The sequence below is a fragment of the Sorex fumeus genome, unplaced genomic scaffold, assembly GCF_029834395.1.
Source record: "Sorex fumeus unplaced genomic scaffold, SorFum_2.1 ptg000201l, whole genome shotgun sequence".
Classification (NCBI taxonomy): Eukaryota; Metazoa; Chordata; class Mammalia; order Eulipotyphla; family Soricidae; genus Sorex; species Sorex fumeus.
Window position 1 is genome coordinate 445725 of NW_026606258.1, and position 20359 is coordinate 466083.

The following is a 20359-nucleotide window of genomic DNA, read 5'->3' on the forward strand; positions in this document are numbered from 1 at the left end:
AAGGAGAGAGCAGCCTCAGGCCGGCATTGGGGAGTCTACAGTGACGCCTGGGTGTGTGCATACACACACACAGAGAAACACACATACACACACAGACATATACGCATACACAGGAACACGTATACACACACAGCGATGCACACAGGGATATACACACACAGGGACACACACAGGGACGCACACACACAAGGACACACACGGACACACAGGGATACACACAGGGATACACACAAGGACACACACAGGAATACACACAGGGACACACACACGGACATACAGGGATACACACAGGGACACACACAGGGACACACACACAGGGACACACACACAGGGACGCACACACACAAGGACACACACGGACACACAGGGATACACACACAGGGATACACACAGGGATAAACACAAGGACACACACAGGGATACACACACAGGGACACACACAGGAAGACACACAGGGATACACACAGGGATACACACAGGGACACACACAGGGACACACAAGGACACACACAGGGACACACACACAGGAATACACACATAGGGACACACACAGACACACAGGGATACACACAGGGACACACACACAAGGATACACACAGGGACACACACACACAGGGACACACACAGGGACACACACACGAACACACAGGGATACACCCAGGGACACAAACAGGGACACGCACACACAAGGACACACACAGGGACACATACGTACAAGGACACACACAGACATGCTACACCATGAGCACGCACTGCTCACATGTGTGCAGTTTCCGCATGCCTGTGACACGTGAGCACGTTTGCGTCACACGCTGCTCCCTGCCCTGCGTGGACATTCTCCTTCCTGCCGCCCTCGCCCGCTGGGGTCGGCCCCTTGGCCTCCTCTCCAGCCCCCTGCGTCCTGCGGCCGGTCCCGCCCTCCCTAGCCCATGCAGAGCCTGCCAGGCCGGGACACTCAGGGAGGGTCTCTGGGCCCGGCCCCCCAACCGCCTCTCCTGCCCCCACAGCCCGAAGACCCCGAGCACCCATGTTGCCCACCTGGAAGCTGCCGGTGCTCCTGCTGGGCTCTGAGGACCCGCTGCCCACCACGGCCGCCCCGGGGTGAGTCCCGCCTGCCCCCTCCAGCCTCTCCCAGTGCCGGGTCCGAGCCTGAGCCCAGGGGAGGGGCCTCTCGGGGCTGAGCAGAGGAAGGGGGCCCTCCTGGGACGGGAGGTGGGAGGCGAGGGCACTTGGTGGGGGGCGCTCGGGGGGCTTCTCGGAACAGTGGGGTGGGCTGTGGGCAGCCGCGGGTGGGCGTCTGCGGGACAGCCAGGTGCCTGGAGAGTGAGGGGGCCACACGGCCGCCACAGGTGGGTCTGTCCTGGGGCAGCGCCGCTCTCTCTCTTGGGCAGAGCCCACCCCGGGGCCTTAGCACACCCCGGTCTCTTCTGGGACCCCTCGGCCTGAGCCAACAGGGACTGAGGCCACCCACGGGCCACGTGTCCGCCCAAACCGTCAGCTCCTGGCACTGTCACTCGGCACCTGGAGCTCTGGCTGAGGGGGGGCGCTGGAGGTGGGGGTCCCGCGGGGGTCCCGTTGGGGTCCCCACGGGGAAGCCCTCACCTGCTGTGGGCCCTGCGGAGAAGCCTGCGGTTCCCAGGCTCAGGACTCAGGGCACAGAGGGGGCGCTGTGGCCTCGGACCCCCCCCCTCCCGGGGCCTACTCACGGCCGAGGCCAGCAAGGGCAGAAGGACTCACTGTCCGAGCCCCGAGCCCCCCACGGTGGCAGCTGGCCCAGTGAGGGCGTCCGCCTTGCACGTAGCTGACCCAGGGTCGGTCCTCGCCACCCCCAAGGGTCCAGGAGGAAGCCCTGAGCACTGCTGGGTGTGGTCCCAAAAGAATTTAAAAAGAAAGAAAAGAAAAACGGAGTCTGAAGGGGGTGCAAAGGGACAGACAAGTGGGACGACACTTGCTCACACACAACAGACTGGGGGGTCCTGGGTCCTGGTGGCCACACCTGCCTCCCTGCCCCCGCCCCAGACCGCCCTGCCCTCTGGGACATGCAGTCTGCCTGTCTCAGACCTCTCCCCCATTTGAGCCTTGCAGTGCCCTGGCAGGGAAGGTCTGGAAGACAGCAGCACTCCACTCCAAAGAGAACAAACTCAGAGAGGTGGAGCAATTTGCCCGAGGTCACACAGCGAGGGGTGGAGCCCAGGTCCCTTGGCTGAGGTCAGATGAAATAGCCTGGGCAGCAACAATGGCTTAAGGCTGTACCTGCTGCGGCTTCTCAGATGCTCTGAGGATCCCCGCGTCCTCGGAGAAGGAGACTGTGCCCTTCCCGCTCGGCAGCGAGATCACGAGGCTCAGAGAGGTTCATTAACTTACCCGGCAGCACACAGCCAGTGAACGTGCCAGCAGCCAAACGCAGGAGGGACACCTGACGCCCGGGGCTGGCCTGCCCACGGGCCTCCGCCGGCCACTATGAGGCAGGAGCGGGTCTCCCTGGCCGCGGTTCATTTGCCTCTTGCTAACTCGCTGGCCCTGGCGGCCCTGACCTGGGGACGACCAGCGGCCTGGGCGCGGCCTGGGACAGGGCGAGTGTGTCAGGCACCGCCCAGGAGGTCCAGAGTCCAGAGTCCGTGAGAGCCGGTGCCGGGCCAGGTGTGGCCAAGGGCACACCCCACGCAGCAGCGGGCACCATGGGGACGCCCCGGCCGCTCATGACCTCACCCGAACGCACCCTCGGGAGGCCACTCGTGAGCCCGCAGGCCGCCTCCCCTGGCCGGCTCTGGTACCTCGGTCCACTTCCTCCTGGAAGGCACCTCCTCTTGGGTGCTGTTTGGACAGCAGTGCTCGGGGACTCCCCCAGCAGTTCTCAATCTGGGCTCCCCCAGCAGTGCTCCACCCCGGGCTCCCCCAGCAGTGCTCCACCCCGGGCTCCCCCAGCAGTGCTCCACCCAGGGCTTCCCCAGCAGTGCTCAATACAGGCTCCCCCAGCAGTGCTCCACCCCGGGGCTCCCTCCCAGCAGTGCTCAATACAGGCTCCCCCAGCAGTGCTCCACCCCGGGGCTCCCTCCCAGCATTGCTCAATACAGGCTCCCCCAGCAGTGCTCCACCCCGGGGCTCCCTCCCAGCAGTGCTCAATACAGGCTCCCCCAGCAGTGCTCCACCCAGGGCTTCCCCAGCAGTGCTCAATACAGGCTCCCCCAGCAGTGCTCCACCCCGGGGCTCCCTCCCAGCAGTGCTCAATACAGGCTCCCCCAGCAGTGCTCCACCCCGGGGCTCCCTCCCAGCATTGCTCAATACAGGCTCCCCCAGCAGTGCTCCACCCCGGGGCTCCCTCCCAGCAGTGCTCAATACAGGCTCCCCCAGCAGTGCTCCACCCAGGGCTTCCCCAGCAGTGCTCAATACAGGCTCCCCCAGCGGTGCTCCACCCCGGGGCTCCCTCCCAGCAGTGCTCAATACAGGCTCCCCCAGCAGTGCTCCACCCCGGGGCTCCCTCCCAGCAGTGCTCAATACAGGCTCCCCCAGCAGTGCTCCACCCCGGGGCTCCCTCCCAGCAGTGCTCAATACAGGCTTCCCCAGCAGTGCTCCACCCAGGGCTTCCCCAGCAGTGCTCAATACAGGCTCCCCCAGCAGTGCTCCACCCAGGGCTTCCCCAGCAGTGCTCAATACAGGCTCCCCCAGCAGTGCTCCACCCCGGGGCTCCCTCCCAGCAGTGCTCCACCCAGGGCTCCCTCCCAGCAGTGCTCCACCCCGGGGCTCCCTCCCAGCAGTGCTCAATACAGGCTCCCCCAGCAGTGCTCCACCCCGGGGCTCCCCCCAGCAGTGCTCCACCGCGTGCTCCCCAGCAGTGCTCCACCCCAGGGCTCCCTCCCAGCAGTGCTCAATACAGGCTCCCCCAGCGGTGCTCCACCCCGGGGCTCCCTCCCAGCATTGCTCAATACAGGCTCCCCCAGCAGTGCTCCACCCCGGGGCTCCCTCCCAGCAGTGCTCAATACAGGCTCCCCCAGCAGTGCTCCACCCCGGGGCTCCCCCCCAGCAGTGCTCCACCGCGTGCTCCCCAGCAGTGCTCCACCCCGGGGCTCCCTCCCAGCAGTGTTCAATACAGGCTCCCCCAGCAGTGCTCCACCCCGGGGCTCCCCCCCAGCAGTGCTCCACCGCGTGCTCCCCAGCAGTGCTCCACCCAGGGCTCCCTCCCAGCAGTGCTCCACCCCGGGGCTCCCCCCAGCAGTGCTCCACCCCGGGGGTGACTCCCGCACGCGCAGCCGCCGGTGACGGCCTCCTCCTTCCTCTCTCTCTCCCCCCGCCCCCCGCCCCCGCAGCGACGCGCTCGGCCTCGGCGCGCAGGTCCCGGCGCCGGCGCTCAACGGGACGCGGGGCCCCGCCGGCGAGTGCCCGGCCCCCGCGTGGCTGAGCGGCTTCAACGCGGCGCAGGCGCCCTTCCTGTGGGTGCTGTTCGCCGCGGCGGCGCTGGAGAACGCGGTGGTGCTGGGCGTGTTCGGGCTGCACCCGGGCGGCTGCACGGTGGCCGAGGTGTACCTGGGCAGCCTGGCGGCGGCCGACCTGCTGCTGGCCTGCGGGCTGCCCTTCTGGGCCGTCACCATCGCGCACCACTTCGACTGGCTCTTCGGCGAGGCGCTGTGCCGCCTGGTGAGCGCGCTGGTCTCCATGAACCTCTACGGCAGCGTCTACTTCCTGGTGCTGGTCAGCGTCGACCGGTACCTGGCGCTGGCCAAGACGCTGTCGCTGGGCCGCCTGCGGCGCGTGCGCTGGGCCAAGCTGCACAGCCTGGCCGTGTGGGGCTGCGCCCTGCTGCTCAGCGCGCCCATGCTGGCCTTCCGCACGCTGCGGGAGTACGCGGCCGAGGGCCACAACGTCACGGTCTGCCTGATCGCCTACCCGGGGCCCCAGCCGGCCCGCGCCTGGCCCGTGGCCACCAACGTGCTGCTCAACACCGTGGGCTTCCTGCTGCCGCTGGCCGTCATCGCCTTCTGCACGCGGCGCATCCTGGCGGCGCTGCGCAGCAACGACCTGCAGCGCTTCCAGGCGGCGCGCGCCGAGCGCAAGGCCACCTGGCTGGTGCTGGCCGTGCTGCTGCTCTTCGTGCTCTGCTGGCTGCCCTTCCAGCTCAGCACCTTCCTGGACACGCTGCTGCGCCTGGACGTGCTCTCGGGCTGCCGCGCCGAGCTGCTGGTGGACGTGCTCACGCAGGTCTCCTCCTTCGTGGCCTACAGCAACAGCTGCCTCAACCCGCTCCTCTACGTGCTGGTGGGCAAGCGCTTCCGCAAGAAGCTGGCCGAGGTGGTGTGCGGCCGCTGCCGGCGCGCCCGGCCCGGGCCCCTCGAGAGCTCCCTGGGCACCGTGCGGACCTCCATCTCCGTGGACCGCCAGGTGCACAAGCTGTCCGAGTGGGGGAGGCGCGGCCACTGAGCGGACGCCGCGGACGCTGCTGCACGCGGGCCGACGGCTGGGGCTCTGCGCCGCGCGCTGCGCGCCTGGAGTGCTGGCCCCGAGCGGGCACGGCTGCAGGGGTGCGAGTCCCCCCCAGTGCACGGCCGCACACGCAGGAACTCCTCATCCTCATTCACCGCCGCCACCCCGTGGTCCTTGCTGGGAGTGGGCAGCTCCCGGGAGCAGGGACGGGAGTGACCGAGCCTTGTGGCGCAGGGCTGGGTGGGCGGGGGTCCCACTCTGCTCCCTGGGACAGCTCAGTGCAACCCCCGCGCATGGGACCCCAGGTGTGAGAAGACAGGGGGGCCTCGGGGAGTGTCTGCCTTGGGCTTCTGAAACCTTCAGCCGGGAGTTCCGACGGCGCTGCCCCAGGTGAGGGGCCGTCGGACTCTGAGCTTCCCCGGGATGAGCCCAGAAACTCGGCCACCTGTGCCAAAGGAACCCCTGCCGGGGTGCAGCCCGGGTCTGTAGGCAGCGGAGTCTAAGGAACTTGCAGCTCCCCGTTTGGTGGAGCCCCTGACAGCCTGGGTAGATCGCAATGTGAGGGGAAGGGAGGGGGGTCCTGCCCCTGCCTCAGTTTCCCCTCCGCCACTGGAGTTGGGTCAGGATGGGCAAGGAAGCAGACCCCCTGTGCAGCGGCATTTCTCAGGGAGAGCTCGGCTCCGTGCACACGCAGCCCGGGAGCAAGATCACGTGAAGGGAAGTGCACATGCTGGGACACGTTCCTCTCCTCCTTCCTTCTTCCCGTCACACGGTTCCCACAGGCACGCACACATGTGTACACGTGAGCATGCAGGCATTTACATACACGCTCAGACTTCTGCACCCATATGCAGGTGCACGGTGCCCCCACATGCGCGCGCACACACACACACAGACAAACACAGAAGCGTGCATATGCTGACCTCACTCATCTGCGTGCATACACATGTGCGTGTACTGACTCAGACACGTGCGTGCACGCACTGCATATACCGATGCACGCGCCTGCACATGCAGGCCTGGGTGCTGGCCACCCCTTCCATGTTGGAGCTGTGATGAAGCAGAGACGCTGACTGGCCTCGCCCGGGGTGTCGCCTCCCCGGACTCCCAACAACCTGCCCCCAGCCTCAGCCTCCTGGCTGTGTCGTTGGCCCTCAGTGGCCCAGGGCACCGCCGATGGTCCATTTGAGCGGGTCCAATCAGGGCGACCCAAGAGCGTGAGGCACTGACCCCAAGACGGGTCCCAGCTCTGATACTCAGGGTGACGAGGAGCCCCAACTCCTCTGGGGACACTTTGTTCCTCCTCTTTGGACACAGTACAACAATTGTCCTGGTGGCCAACACAGTGCCTCCTGCCCCGGGAGGGAGGGACAGCACTGCCCAGGTGCTGGCGGCTGACCAAGAACCGTGGCCAGCAGGGCAGGTACGAGAACCTCAAAAACTCTTGGAGGCAGCACCCAAACCTCGCCAACGCCTCTGAAAACGTCAGACACTGAGCAGAACGGAGGCGGGCGGGAGGGGCGCCCCCAGAGCTTCACCCCTTCAGCCTGGACTTTAAAATTCAAGGGGCTGAAAGCGTCCCCTCCCCGCTCCCATCCCACCCCCTCGACCCCGTCAGAACACACAGCCAGGAAGCAGGTGAAATAAGGACCAAGTGTGGGTCTTAGAGCGCCCCCTGGGGACGGGGGAGGAGGTTGCGATTGGTAAGGGGGCAGGGGTGAGGGGTGCAGCGGGCAGAGGGTCTCCTAGGAGCAGAGAAGGGAGCGCCCCAGCCTGGCTCCCGGTCAGCTCAGGGTGCGTTGGGGTCAACCGTGGACAGTGCTGAGCCGTGACCGGGAGCAACTGTCCCAGACACACAGGAAGAAGCTTTGCTGGGCAGAGACAGGCGACTCGTGCTCATGACGGTTCAAGCATCCTGTCGGTCAGAGTAATAAAGGTCTGAGGACTTTTGTGTGACTCCTTCACTGCTCACAAACGCCAAAGCCCAGAGCTTGGTGGAGGGTGGCTCGTGGACATTTGGAAGTGAGGGCGGGAGGGGTCCACCAGGTTTCCTCCGTGCTGTGAGTCTGGGGGCTGGTGAGTCATTTTCGCTCCTCGTGCCCATAGGGGTCCCCACTGGCCGGACGTGTTCTCTACAGGATGCCTGAGTCAAACTGGAAGCACAGGTTAGCGGTCGGGACAGTCCTGCCTTGTCAGTCCCATCCCAGGCTGTGGCTCTCAAATCAGCCGTTTCCTCTCCAGCTTCGACAGTCGCCTGGTTCTGGCTTGCTCGCTCCCAGAGGCGGGAGTTCTACCCGCCGCACTCATTGACCCGTTCATTAAGCAGAGCCGGCGGCCGTGACTCTGCAAATCTCCCTCCACACCTGCACCCACCCACACCCGAAGCCAGGCTCCTGAGAAGTGCATCTCTTCTCCCCGGGGTCCACCCTGACACAGTTCCCAGTTGTTTGATTCTCCTCACGACCGCCCCGATGCCAGACTCCTGAGAAGTGCATCTCTTCTCCCTGGGGTCCACCCTGACACAGTTCCCGGTTGTTTGATTCTCCTCACGACCGCCCTGTCTCAGAGCCCTTCCTCCTCTGTCTCCAATTCTCCTTCATCCTGAGGCCAGTGGTGTCTCTAAAGATGCAAAGATGATCACAGGGAACCGCACACGTAAGGAACAGAAGGCACAGTGGAAGTAGACATCACATTGCTCGCTCATCAAGCAGTATCAGCCTAATTAAAACCTAAAGCCAGGATGGAGGGCACGGCTGAGGGTTGGGGTCCTGCGGGCCCTCCTGGCTCTCATTTGCTGGGAGGTTGGGGGGACCCCACTGGCCCTCGCTGAGCTGGCAATGGTGACATCTTCATAGATGTTAACACATTGATGTGAGGAAATGTTGAGCACGGTCCAGGCATTGAGCACTTGAGTGTAGTCGCCCTGGTGCTGATGACGCTACTGCTTATGGCGGGGATGAGGATGGTGGTGGTGTTGGGGATGAGGATGAGGATGAGGATGGTGACAAGGACAGAGAGGACAACTGGTGATGGGGATGGTGATAGTGATGGAGATGATAGTGGAGGTGAGGACGCAAGTGATAGTGGAGGGCTGTCAGGCAATGCCACCATCTCTGGTTCCAGCTTGCTAGTGGAGGTGAGGATGAGGGTGACCATTGAGGTGAGGATGGAGGTGACAGTGGAGGTGAGGATGGAGATGATAGTGGCGGTGAGGATGCAGGTGATAGTGGAAGCGAGGATGGAGGTGAGGATGGAGGTGATAGTGCAGGTGAGGATGCAGGTGGTAGCAGAGATAAGGATGGAGGTGATAGCAGAGGGGAGAATGCAGGTGGTAGCGGAGATGAGGATGGAGGTGATAGGCAGGTGAGGATGCGGGTGATAGTAGAGGTGAGGATGTGCGTGATAGGGAGGTGAGGATGCAGGTGGTAGCGAAGGTGAGGATGGAGGTGATAGTGGGGGTGAGGATGGAGGTGATAGCAGAGGGGAGGATGCAGGTGGTAGCGGAGGTGAGGATGCAGGTGGTAGTGGAGGTGAGGATGGAGGTGACAGTGGAGGTGAGGATGGAGGTGATAGTGGAGTGGAGGATGGAGGTGATAGTGGGGGTGAGGATGGAGGTGACAGTGGAGGTGAGGATGCAGGTGGTAGTGGAGGTGAGGATGGAGGTGACAGTGGAGGTGAGGATGGAGGTGATAGTGGGGGTGAGGAGGGCTGTGGTGAAGATGCGACACAGAGATGGTGGCATTGCCTAACGGCCCTTTGACCACGTGCCAGTGTATCGAGTCCCCCCACTCAACACGGCTGAGGAGTCTCTGCTCCCTGTGCCCTCTGCCCTCTGGTCATGCTGGACGCCTTGGGCAGCTGCCCCAGGTTCTTTGGACATCTGATCCCTGAGCTCTCTGAGCTGCCTCCGATTCCGGGGACCCTCTGTTACCCAGAGGGAAGGCGCCTGGCTGGCCAACCCTCCCCCCGCCCCACCCCCGTCCTGACTCTGGGTCCCCGGCCTGCCGCTGCAGTGGAGGAATCCAGGTGGGCAGTACTGGCCTGTGGCCACTCCTGCAAGCGAGCCCTGGGCCAGGTGCCAGGAGACCCCGCATTGCTCTAACAAGGGCCCCCGGGGGCTTCTGAAAACGGCGTCTTTGTGGTCTTGGGTGTGGACACTGCCACCGGCTCCACGTCTCCCTGTTACTCGCCCCCGAGTAACTCCACCCCGCAAAGAGGGTGCCTGGGGCACGTTGCCAAGAGCCAGGCCGGGGGGGGGGGGGGGGGGGGGGGGGGGGGGGAGGGGGGGGGTTGTTTGTGGGGTCTGGGCTGTGGAGCGAGTAGGGGCGGCATCCCTCTCTGCCCTGTGCTCTCAGGGACCCCACCTGGTAGGAGGGACTTCCAGTCCTTGCGTGAAGTGGAAACTGAGGCCCAGGGAGAGACCTGAGCAGCGCGGAGCCCTGCAGGAGGGGGTCGGGAGCGAGCCCAGCGCTTGCAGAGCGCCCCCTAGGGGCCCTGGCGGGAAGCACTCCGATCTGCGTCTGGGCTGAACCCTGGCAAAGGCAGCCCAGGCTCCTGTCACTTCCCAGAGCTGACCCAAGCCCAGGCTGGCCTCGCCCCCGCCCGGCTGTGGCCTGAGCCCGGCACTTGTTTGCTTTGCTCCTCCCTCCCGGGCTCATTCCCGAGCTGGGGACGAGGACCCAGGGCCCTCCTGAGGCCACACGGGCCTGGGGGAGGGAGGCGGGGGCTTTATGGGACTCTGATGACCCCTGGAACAGCTCGCCAACCCCTGGACAGGGCTGACTGGGAGCCGGGCTTTGTGCCTTTGCTCCCCTAAGACCCCCCATCCCCCCTCCACCAGGGCCCCACGCTGCATGAGCCGAGATACAACAGTTGCTTGTGGAAAATCCTCAGGACCTCCAAGCCACCAACTCAGACCACTTTTTATTGTTGGTGGCGGCACCTCTGCGGTGCTCAGGGCTCACTCCTGCTTCTGTGCTCGGGACTCACTCCTACTTCTGTGCTCAGGGGAACCATATGGATGCCGGGGTTCGAACCCTGATCGTCCGCATTCAAGGCAAGCGACCTCCCTGCTACATAGCTCCAGCCCCTCCAACCCCTTTTGCCCCGCCCAGCTCAATGCCTCGGGAGTGGGGTCCAGTCGCAAACACCCCACGGACGCCTCCTGGCCATGCCCGGGCTCTGTGCAGGCCCCTCATGCCCCTGAATTGCAGCGGCTTCTTCGGTCACATAACGGGGTGACCCCTCTCAGTGTGGTCAAGCCGTCCTCCTGGGTCGGATGGGGTCCCCCACCCTAACTTCATGCCACCGGAGAGTTCTGCCCTCTGCAGGAGGTCATGGGGGGGTCAAGCCAATCAGGGGACACATGGGGGGAAAGGAGCGGGGTTCAATGGGGCCCACCGGGCTGGTGATGAGGGTGTTTGGGTTGGGTCACCGGGTGGGTGTGTCAGGGGTGTCCAGGCTCAGTCAGGGCCGTGGTCCAGCTCCAGGCCAACCAAAACAGGATGTTCTGATGTAAACAGGGAACTGACACCGTGGCTGGAGGGAGGGTCAGAGAAGCTCGTAGAGCTGGAGTGTGTGCTCGCATGAGGCCCAGGCTGGACCCCGCCACCGCCTGTGTCCTCTGGGCACGGCTGAGCCCCAGAAGCTCCCATGCCAGGTCCCAGCCATGAGCCATCTAGCCGGCAGGCTGAGAAGCCTCCGGATGGTCCCAGGCCCCTGAGCACTGCGGAGGAGAGCATCCCCACAAAAATACAATAAACCATCTGGAGGGACCAGAAGAGGCTCCAGGGAAGCCCCGAGGGCCCCGTGAGCCCCCCCAGAAAGCCCACCGTGTCAGGAAAGAGCCCAGCGCGTGAGTGTGGGAGGGGTGTCTCCCTGGCCCCAGCCTGGCTGGGACTTGCCCCTTCCGTGCGCAAGGATCTGAGTCTGGCCCCCCAGTCCACCTGGCCCAGAGACCCCCCTGGAAGAGGCTAGCGTCTCTCTCTGGGAGCATCTCTTGGAGGGCCCGGGAGCCCCTGAGCACTGTTTGGGAGCCCCTGGGTACATCTGTACATATGTAACTGCATATGGCATGGAGGTCTGGGCTGGAGAGAGCACGGCACTAAGGCGCTTCCTCCACGCCCCAGCACTCCACGGGGTCCCCCAAGCCCTGCCGGGAGCACAGAGCCAGGAGCCAACCCTGAGCACTGCTGCATGGGACCCCCCCGCCCCCACAATAAAGGGAGCCACAGGGCCTGGCTCCTGGCTCCAGCCTGCCTGGCCACAAGACCACCAGGTGGGCCGTTTCCAAACAGCTGCGACGACGGGTCTGCGCAGCCGTCGTCCCACTCTGGGCGGAGACCCATCTTCTGTCCGGGGAGAGCCGCTCACCCCACGTCTGGACCTTTTGGGCTGCCTGGGCCCCTTCTGGGACTTTCCTTGGGGAAAGCCGTGGGGGACTGACACCCCGGGGTTGCAGGAGAGGAGACCCTGCCAGCCCCGGCCTCTCCAGGAGTGCAGGAGGCCCGGAGCAAACCCTCAGGGCTCAGGGGGGGAAGGAAATTCCTGACTCAAGGGGGCAGCAGAGACGCCCCTGGCTGGCCCCGCTCACGCAGGCAAACATACCTCGTGCATGTGTGCAGACATACGAGGTAGAGGGATGATTAAGTGCACGGCAAATGATACACAGATCACCCATGCCTAGTGGACAGGCGCATACATGATGTAGGGAGGGAGGGAGAGAGGTAAGGTGCGTGGGTGGGTGGCTGGATGGACAAGCTGACAGATGGGTGGACAGACAGGCAGGTCGCTTATTAGTCTGTTCCTCCATCAAGACGGGGCTGGCGGCAGCGCCCACAACCCGCAGACCGTCGCTCCGAGGATGCTCTGACCCACTCACCCCTGCTGGCGCCCTCGGCAGACTCTCCCCCCCCCCCCCCCCCGTGGGACCCATGTGCCCCCACTCCGCACCCCTGCTGGCTCCAGCCCTGAATCTTCAGACAAATCCTTGCGTGTCCCCAGGCTTTCCCCGTAGGCAGATGCCAGCTGGCTCCAGCAGAGCTCAGTCAAGTAGAAATGAAATAAGAAAAACAGTGTCTAGGGCCCAGGGAGCCCGCAGGGGCTGAGGCACGCCCTTCCTTGCTGGCAGCAGGCCAGAGTTCAATCCCCCTTCCCCCCCCACCCCCCCCACCCCCAGCCTCCAGGGGTGATCCTGAGCACAGAGCCCGTCCTAGAAGTACCAGGCTTGGCCCCACAGAGAACAAACATACGGAGCAGAGGCTTGAGGAACAGTGAAATGGAGGGGGTGGGGGCGACTCACAGCCCAGGTGCAGCCCGGCGGAAGCTGGGACGGTGCCCAGGCTGAGGGCAGAGTGACGCCAAGGCCGGACAGGAGAGGAGTGCCAAGTCTGCTTTCAAATCAGAGCAGCAACCGAGCTCTGAAGGGACCATGGTGACCCCACTGTGTGCCTCGGGCTCGTGAGTTTAACACCTAGTAAGAAAAACATGCCAGGGGCCGGAGGGATAGCACAGCAGGGAGGGCGTTGACCTTGCACGCCGGGACCCGGGTTCGATTCCCAGCATCCCATAGGGTCCCCCGAGCACCGCCAGGAGTCATGCCTGAGTGCAGAGCCAGGAGGAACCCCTGTGCATCGCTGGGTGTGACCCAAAAAGCAAGAAGAAGAAGAAGGAGGAAGAGGAGGAGGAGGAAGAGGAGGAGGAGGAGGAGGAGGAGGAGGAAGAAAAAAAAGAAGAAGAAGGAAGAAGAAGGAGGAGGAGGAGGAGGAAGAAGAGGAGGAGGAGGAGGAGGAGGAGGAAGAGGAGGAGGAGAAGGAGGAGGAGGAGGAAGGAGAAGGAGGAAGGAGACAGAGGAGGAGGAGGAAGAGGAGGAGGAGGAGGAGAAGAAGAAGGAGGAGGAGGAGGAGGAGGAAGGAGAAGGAGAAGGAGAAGGAGGAAGGAGACAGAGGAGGAGGAGGAGGAGAAGAAGAAGAAGGAGGAGGAGGAGGAGGAGAAGAAGGAGGAGGAGGAGGAGGAGGAGGAGGAGGAGGAGGAGGAGGAAGGAGAAGGAGAAGGAGGAAGGAGACAGAGGAGGAGGAGGAAGAGGAGGAGGAGAAGGAGGAGGAGGAGAAGAAAGAAAGAAAGAAAGAAAGAAAGAAAGAAAGAAAGAAAGAAAGAAAGAAAGAAAGAAAGAAAGACATGCCAGACCCCAGGGGCATGGAGATAAACGCCCACACACCCAACTTCAGGTACCAAGGATGGTTGGAGTCAGCGGAAGAGGCTGTGCTAACCGCGTTTCTCCACTTCTGTACCTCAGGGCTCAGGGCCGTGAAATGACCCTGGCAGGGGTGCCCAGACACGCAGGCAGGAGGGCGATCAGGGTTCCAAGTCCCTTAGGCTTGCGACCCCTCAGCGCTGAGTCCCTTGTAGGAGCGTGTTTGGGTGCGCGACTAAAACCTTGAACAATCTGACCTGTCTCTCTGTGTCACAGTTGGCGGTCGAGCTCAGGCTTGCGGCCACCTACCATTTGGAGGTTCCACCAAGACCTCTGGCCACTTGACGGCTCGATGAATCAGCTCGATGATCAGCTGCTCAGACAGGCAGCAGGGGACAGCTCAGTCGGGGCCAGCCCGGCAAGGGTGAGGCCGAGAGCTTGGTCACCAGGGCCACCCACAGTGCCCAGCCTGTTCCACGGGCTCTGTGTGATGAGACTCCCGACACTGCCATGGAGGGTGCACGGGGTGGGGTGGGGGCCTGCACAGACAGAGGGTCAGTGGACATGCACAGACAGAGGGACCTCATGGGATGCTGGGAATCTTACCCGGGTCGGCTGCCATGTACAAGGTAAATGCCCTCCCCGCTGTGCTATCGGTGAGCAGGCACTCAATGGGGACCTGCAGGGAGGCCCCGGAGCTGATCCCCATCAAGTGGAGGGCGCCTGAGTGTCCTGGGGCCCAACAGGGGCAGCATCAGGTGCAGGAGCTGAGCAGGAGCAGTACCATCAGTGGAGAGGAGATGCCACAGGCCACTCTCTCTGCCCGTCCTGTTCCCCCGCTCGTGTGCAGAGCAACGGGGCTCCCCGTATCCTGCTGCACGGACCCCATCGACACCTATGATTCCCCACACTCTGAGGCTCCCAGAAGAAGCAGGACTGAACAGGACCCAGACGCAGAAAACGCAACAAGCAGAGGTGAGGTCAGGCCTGCCCGGGGGGGCCCCCGCAGCCCTGCACGCACCCGGGCTCCTTCCCCAGGCCTCAGCCCTGGAATTCGGGATCCTCACAGGATGGAGAAGAATATTTACCCAATCTCCATCTGATAAGGGGTTAATATCCAGGACATACAAGACACTAGCAGAATTGTTCAAGAAAAAAACCTCCAATCTTATCCAAAAAATGGAGAGAAGAAATGAACAGAAGCTTCCGCAAAAAAAAAAAGAAATACAAATGACCAAAAGGCACATGAAAACATTCTCGGTATCGCTAATCATCGTGGAGATGCAAATCAAAACGACAATGAGATAGCATCTCACACCACTGAGACTGGCACGCATCCAAAAGAACAAGAAACTTCAGTGCCGGCACAGATGTAGGGGGGAAGGAGCTCTCTGTCATTGTTGGTGGGAATGCCGACTGGTCCACCCTTTTTGGAAAACAATACGGACATTCGTTAAAAAAAAACTAGGAACTGAGCTTCCTATGACCCCGCAGTACCACTTCTGGGAATATATCCTTAGGGTGCAAAAAAAGCACATTAGAAGTGACATCTGCACTTGTATGTTCATTGCAGCACTGTTCACGATAGCCAGAATCTGGAAACAACCCGAGTGTCCGAGAACAGACGGCTGGTTAAAAAAACTTTGGTACCTCTACACAATGGAATACTATGCAGCTGTTAGGAAAGATGAAGTTTGCTTATAAGTAGATAGTCATGGAGAGTGAAATGAGTCGGAAAGAGAGGGATAGAAATAGAATGACTGCATTCATTTGTGGAATATAAAATAACATGAGACTGACACCCGAGGACAGTAGACAGAAGGGCCAGGAAGATTGCTCTATGGTTGGAATCCTACCTCATGAGTGGGGGAGAAGGCAGCTGGGATAGAGAAGGGATCACTGAGTCAATGATTGTTGGAGGGATCGTTCAAGATGGGAGATGTGTGCTGAAAGTAGGAAAAGGGGCAAAGGTGACGGCCTCTCAGTATCTGTACTGCAAACCATAATGCCCCAAAGTAGAGAGAGAGTCTGGGGGAAATTGTCTGCCATAGGGGCAGGGGGAGGGGTGGGACGGGGAGAGGGATACTGAGGACATTGGCGGGGGAGAATGTGCATTGGTGGAGGGATGGGTGTTCGATCATCGTATGACTGAAACTAAAATATGAAAGCTTTGTAACTGTTTCTCGTGGTGATTCAATAAAAAAATCAAAAGATAAATAAAATAAAATAAAAATAGAATTCAGGCTCCTGCTCCCCATCCCCATAGCCCAGAGGCTGAGCAATCCTCCTCTGACCACACACACACACACACACACACGCACGCACACACACACGCACAGACACACGCACAGACACACACACATGCACACCGTGGCACGTGAGTATTTCCCATTCAGGCCGGGACAGTGGTTACTCCGTGCTATTTTTTTCCATTTTCTTTTTCCAGGGCTGGGATGGAACCCAGGTCTCCTGCATGCCAGGCACGGGCCTGATGCTGAGTTGCGCGTCCAGCCCCTGGACATGCATTTCCTTAAAAGAGCTTTCCCTTTTACCCACAGGGCGGGGCCTGCGGCCTCGGCAGGCCCGTCATTTCCCGCAGTGCAGTTACTCAGCCACTGTCACTCACTCAGGAGCACCCAAAGTCCCCATGGCTTCCCTCCTCCTTTCCTCCCCCCACCTTCCCTGTCCCCCACGGGTCAAGGCTGAGCAGACCTGCAGACCCACCTCCCAACAGAAAACGCCACAAGCAAAGCGTTGAGTGTGTGGGAGAGGACAGACAGGCCTCGACTCCAAGGTCACACTCGCCACCAAGGGCCACAAGCCAGCACTTTCTGCCAGGGAGGTCCCGGGGACCCCACCAATGAGGACGACCCCAGTCTGAAGCCTTTCCCTGTTAAAACGGAGCACAGGGAGGGCTGGAGCGATAGAGCGGGGAGGGCGTTTGCCTTGCACGCGGCCGACCCGGGTTCGAGTCCCAGCATCCCATATGGTCCCCTGAGCAAAGCGTTGAGTGTGTGGGAGAGGAGATACAGGCCTCGACTCCAAGGTCACACTCGCCACCAAGGGCCACAAGCCAGCACTTTCTGCCAGGGAGGTCCCAGGGACTCCTGAATTACCCAGGAGTAATTCCTGAGTGCAGAGCCAGGAGTAAGCCCTGATGTGACCCAAAAAGCAAAAAAAGAAAACAAACAACAAAAAAATGGGGCACAGGGGAGATAATAGAGCAGGCCAGACTCTTGCTCTGCGTGCTGCCCACCAGGCCTCACTGCCTGGCACCCCCTGGGGCTCCTGGGCCCCTCCAGGAGGGCCTGAGCACCTCGAGATGTGGCCCAACCCTTCCCCCACAGAAAGAAAGAACTCCGTTCGTGTCTGAAAGTTCAACCCTGGAGCAGTTCAACTTGATATATGTGAAGACTCAAGCAAATTGGATGCAGTACCTCGGGGAAGATTAGGAAAAAGCTCTCCGATTTTACTCAACTCCGACTCCTCATGACTCACATTTTTCTGGGCCCTCATGTTTATTTTGCAGGGTCCACGGCTGACGGATTCTTGGCCAGGGACCCTCGGTGGCCCCACCTCACACATGGGATGTGGGAGCCAGGCTGAGCCCTGGCATCTAGGACAGAGGCAAGGAGGGCATCGGCCCCAGCCAGTCTCGGGGATCTCGAGGGAATGGAAGGGGTCTTAGATGGCAGGTTAGCCCGTGGAGGGGGCAGGGTAGCATCCCAAACCCAGACCTAGTCGGGTGGGGAGGCTGAGTCATTCCTTGGCAAACCCTGAGTGCAAATCAGTTTTCCTTTCAAAACCCCGGCTGGCGGCCTCCTCCTTGAAGACTCACTTTTTTCAACAAGCCCTGCGTGACCTCATCAGTGTGGTGGTTATGTAACGGAGGGCCACACATTTCCAACGGAGCCACCGGCAGCAGACAGCACCTCCCAGACAGAGATGGCACCAGAGCCCGCTGGAGCGAGCGCGCTATCCTCGGAGTGAGTACAAGGGCTTCTTGTTCCCATCCAGGGAGCAGCATCTAAGACGCCACTCGAGTCGCTGAGGGCTGGGTGGGGGGAAGGCTGGCTTTTGAATCCATGGTCGGGCAGAGCTGACGGTTTCCTCTAAGTGGCTTAGAAATCATTCTTGGGGTTGGCAAGAGAGGACAGCAAGTAGGGCGCTTGCCCGGCTCGTGGCTCACCTGGGTTTGATCCCTGGCACCCTGCTGGTCCCTGAGCACTGCCAGAAGAGTACAGCCAGGAGTCAACCCCGAACAACACTGGGTGTAGCCCAAAGAAATCGGACTGGAGAGATAAGACAGCGGGGAAGGTGCTTGCCCTGCACACGGCTGACGCGGGTCCTATCTCTGGCACCCATATGGTCCCCTGAGCACCACCAGAAGTGATTTCTAAGTGCAGAGCCAGGAATAAATAACCCTGAGCACTGCCAGGTGTCCCCCCCCCAAAAAAATTTTTTTAGTCTCAGGGCTGGAGAGATAGTACAGCAGGAAGGATGCTTGCCTTGCATGCGGCTGACCAAAAGCTCAACCCCTGGCACCCCATCCGGTCCCCTGAGTCCCCATCAGGCCACCAATCAGCCCCCAGCACTGCCAAGTGTAGCCCCAAACCCCAAAGTAAATAAGGGACTAAAAGCCATTCTGAATCCATCAAGAAACTAGAATCCTAGGCCAGCGTGGGGTGCTCTCAGTCTCAAGCAGGATGAGGAGTGTTTGGAAGAGTTTGAAGGTAACGTTCATCCTAGGAGGCAGATTTCCGGCTGAGTGCAGCCCTCGGGATCCCGCAAGGTCTCTGCCCAACTAGAACCTCCACATTTTCACTCATCACAACCAAATTGGATTCTAATATTTCCTAAGACTCGGGCTGGGGAAATGCAGTGAAGGATTGCATCTCAAAGGATTGCAGTGAATGTTTTGAGTGCAGGAGGCCCAGGTTTGATGCCTGGACCACATGGGCCCCAGAGCAACACTGGAGCTACCTCAGAGCACTATTGCGGGAGTATCCTCTGAGCACTGCAGGAGGAGGCTAAATAAATTAACTAAAAGCTGTTTTGAGGGCCAGAGTAACTGTAGAGTGGGGAGGGCGCTTGCCTTGCACACAATCAGCCCAGGTTCAGTCCCTGGCACCCCATTGGGTCCCCCGAGCAGCACCACCAGGAGTGCGGTGCCAGGAGTAAGCTCTGAGCATTGCCAGGTGTGACCCCCAAAACGAAAACAATCAAATAAATGAAGCTGCCTTGGGGTGGTTTTTTTGTTGTTGTTTGCTTATATTTAAGAAAATTTTATTATAACACTGTGATTTAGTATAGCACATTCATTATAGTACCATAATATTTTTATATAAAATTTAGAATAAAGTATCACAACACCATGATTTTAAATTTACAATACATTTTTAATTATCACACTGTAAGTTGTTGGCCGCTGCTGTGCCTGCAGGCAGAAAATTTGTCCCTTGTTTTGCGGCTGTTGATCCTCATGAATGTCGCGACTCTCACTCACCTTGGAGACCTTTCAAGGTGAACTCGCAGGCCTGAGACAGTACAGTGGGGAGGGCACTGGTTCTGCACACAGGAGACCAGAGTTCGATCCCCGGCATCCCATAGGGTCCCCAAAATACCACCAGGAGTAATTTCTGAGTGCAGAACCAGGGGTAACCCCTGAGCATTGCTGGGTGTGACCCAAAAAGAACCCCCAAAACCCCCAAACAAACAAATGAGGAAAATAAAGGTGAACAGTGCCCCAGCAGCTGTGGTGACAGTACAGACAGCCGGCCCCACTGTCAGTGCTGAGCTCGGTCACTGTGACACCCTGCACGGAGCACTTGCGAGCACGGGAGCTGCCAGTGAAGGATGATTTCTCCTCTCCGGCCAAGCCCACATGGGCCCAGAGTCAGTGGAGACACATGAGCTGGGCAGGCCTGGGGCAGACAGTTCCCAGGCTGTGGACACAGGCAGGCCCAGGGCCACGGACGCCAGGGTCCATGAGGATCCCAGCTGTGGAAGAGGTCAGTCTCTGCAGGTGCAGTGGAGCTCACTGATTTCCCGAGGGATGGAGTCCTCCCCCAGTCACTGCTCTGACAGTGAGTACAGACATGCAGTGCCCAACCACTGCCCTGTCTTGCCTCCCGGCTCCTGAAAGTCTAACCAACTGCCCTGTCCTGCCTCCTGGCTCTGGAGCCCAGAAGTTTCCATTGGTCACACTGGGTAAGCCTGTGTGCCTTCCCCCGAGGGTCTGCGGGAGATTCTGCTTCTGTTTCCAGTTTCTAGAAGTTCTCTCTGTTCCTTGGCTGGGATCCACCCCGTCCTGCTCTCCGGTCTTCAAAATCAGAAATGCAGCATCTTCTAATCTCGTTCTGACTCAGTGTTAGTCCCAAACATGTTCAGGGGCTGGAGAAATAATACAGAATGGTAGGGTGCCTCCCGGCACCCCAGATGGTCCCCTGAGCCCATCAGCAGTGATCTCTGAGCACAGAGCCAGGAGTCTGCCCTGAGCACCTCCGGGCAGGACTCAAAAGCTCCACACAAACACATGCAAAAATGCCTTTACATATATACGCCTACACATATAGAGGCAAAATAAAACCTTTTACTTATGTTAATTAACTGAACATTAAAACATAGCTTGAGGAGAAGAATTGATCTTACCACACGATACATTTTTTTTCAGGACACTGAAATATAATTTCATATTAGAAAATGAAAAGATAATATAGCAGCAGAAAACAGCTAATTATTTTTCCGTAACGG

The 20359-nt window shown here is 60.5% G+C and overlaps 1 protein-coding gene across 1 annotated transcript; it reads left to right on the plus strand.

Moving 5' to 3' along the window:
- Nucleotides 1-777: 777 nt before the first annotated feature.
- Nucleotides 778-5412, plus strand: BDKRB2 (bradykinin receptor B2). Its single transcript, XM_056108282.1, has 3 exons — nucleotides 778-790; nucleotides 1008-1101; nucleotides 4305-5412. The coding sequence occupies exons 1-3, from the start codon at nucleotides 778-780 to the stop codon at nucleotides 5410-5412; spliced, it is 1215 nt and encodes a 404-aa protein (XP_055964257.1).
- The last annotated feature ends 14947 nt before the right edge of the window (nucleotides 5413-20359 follow it).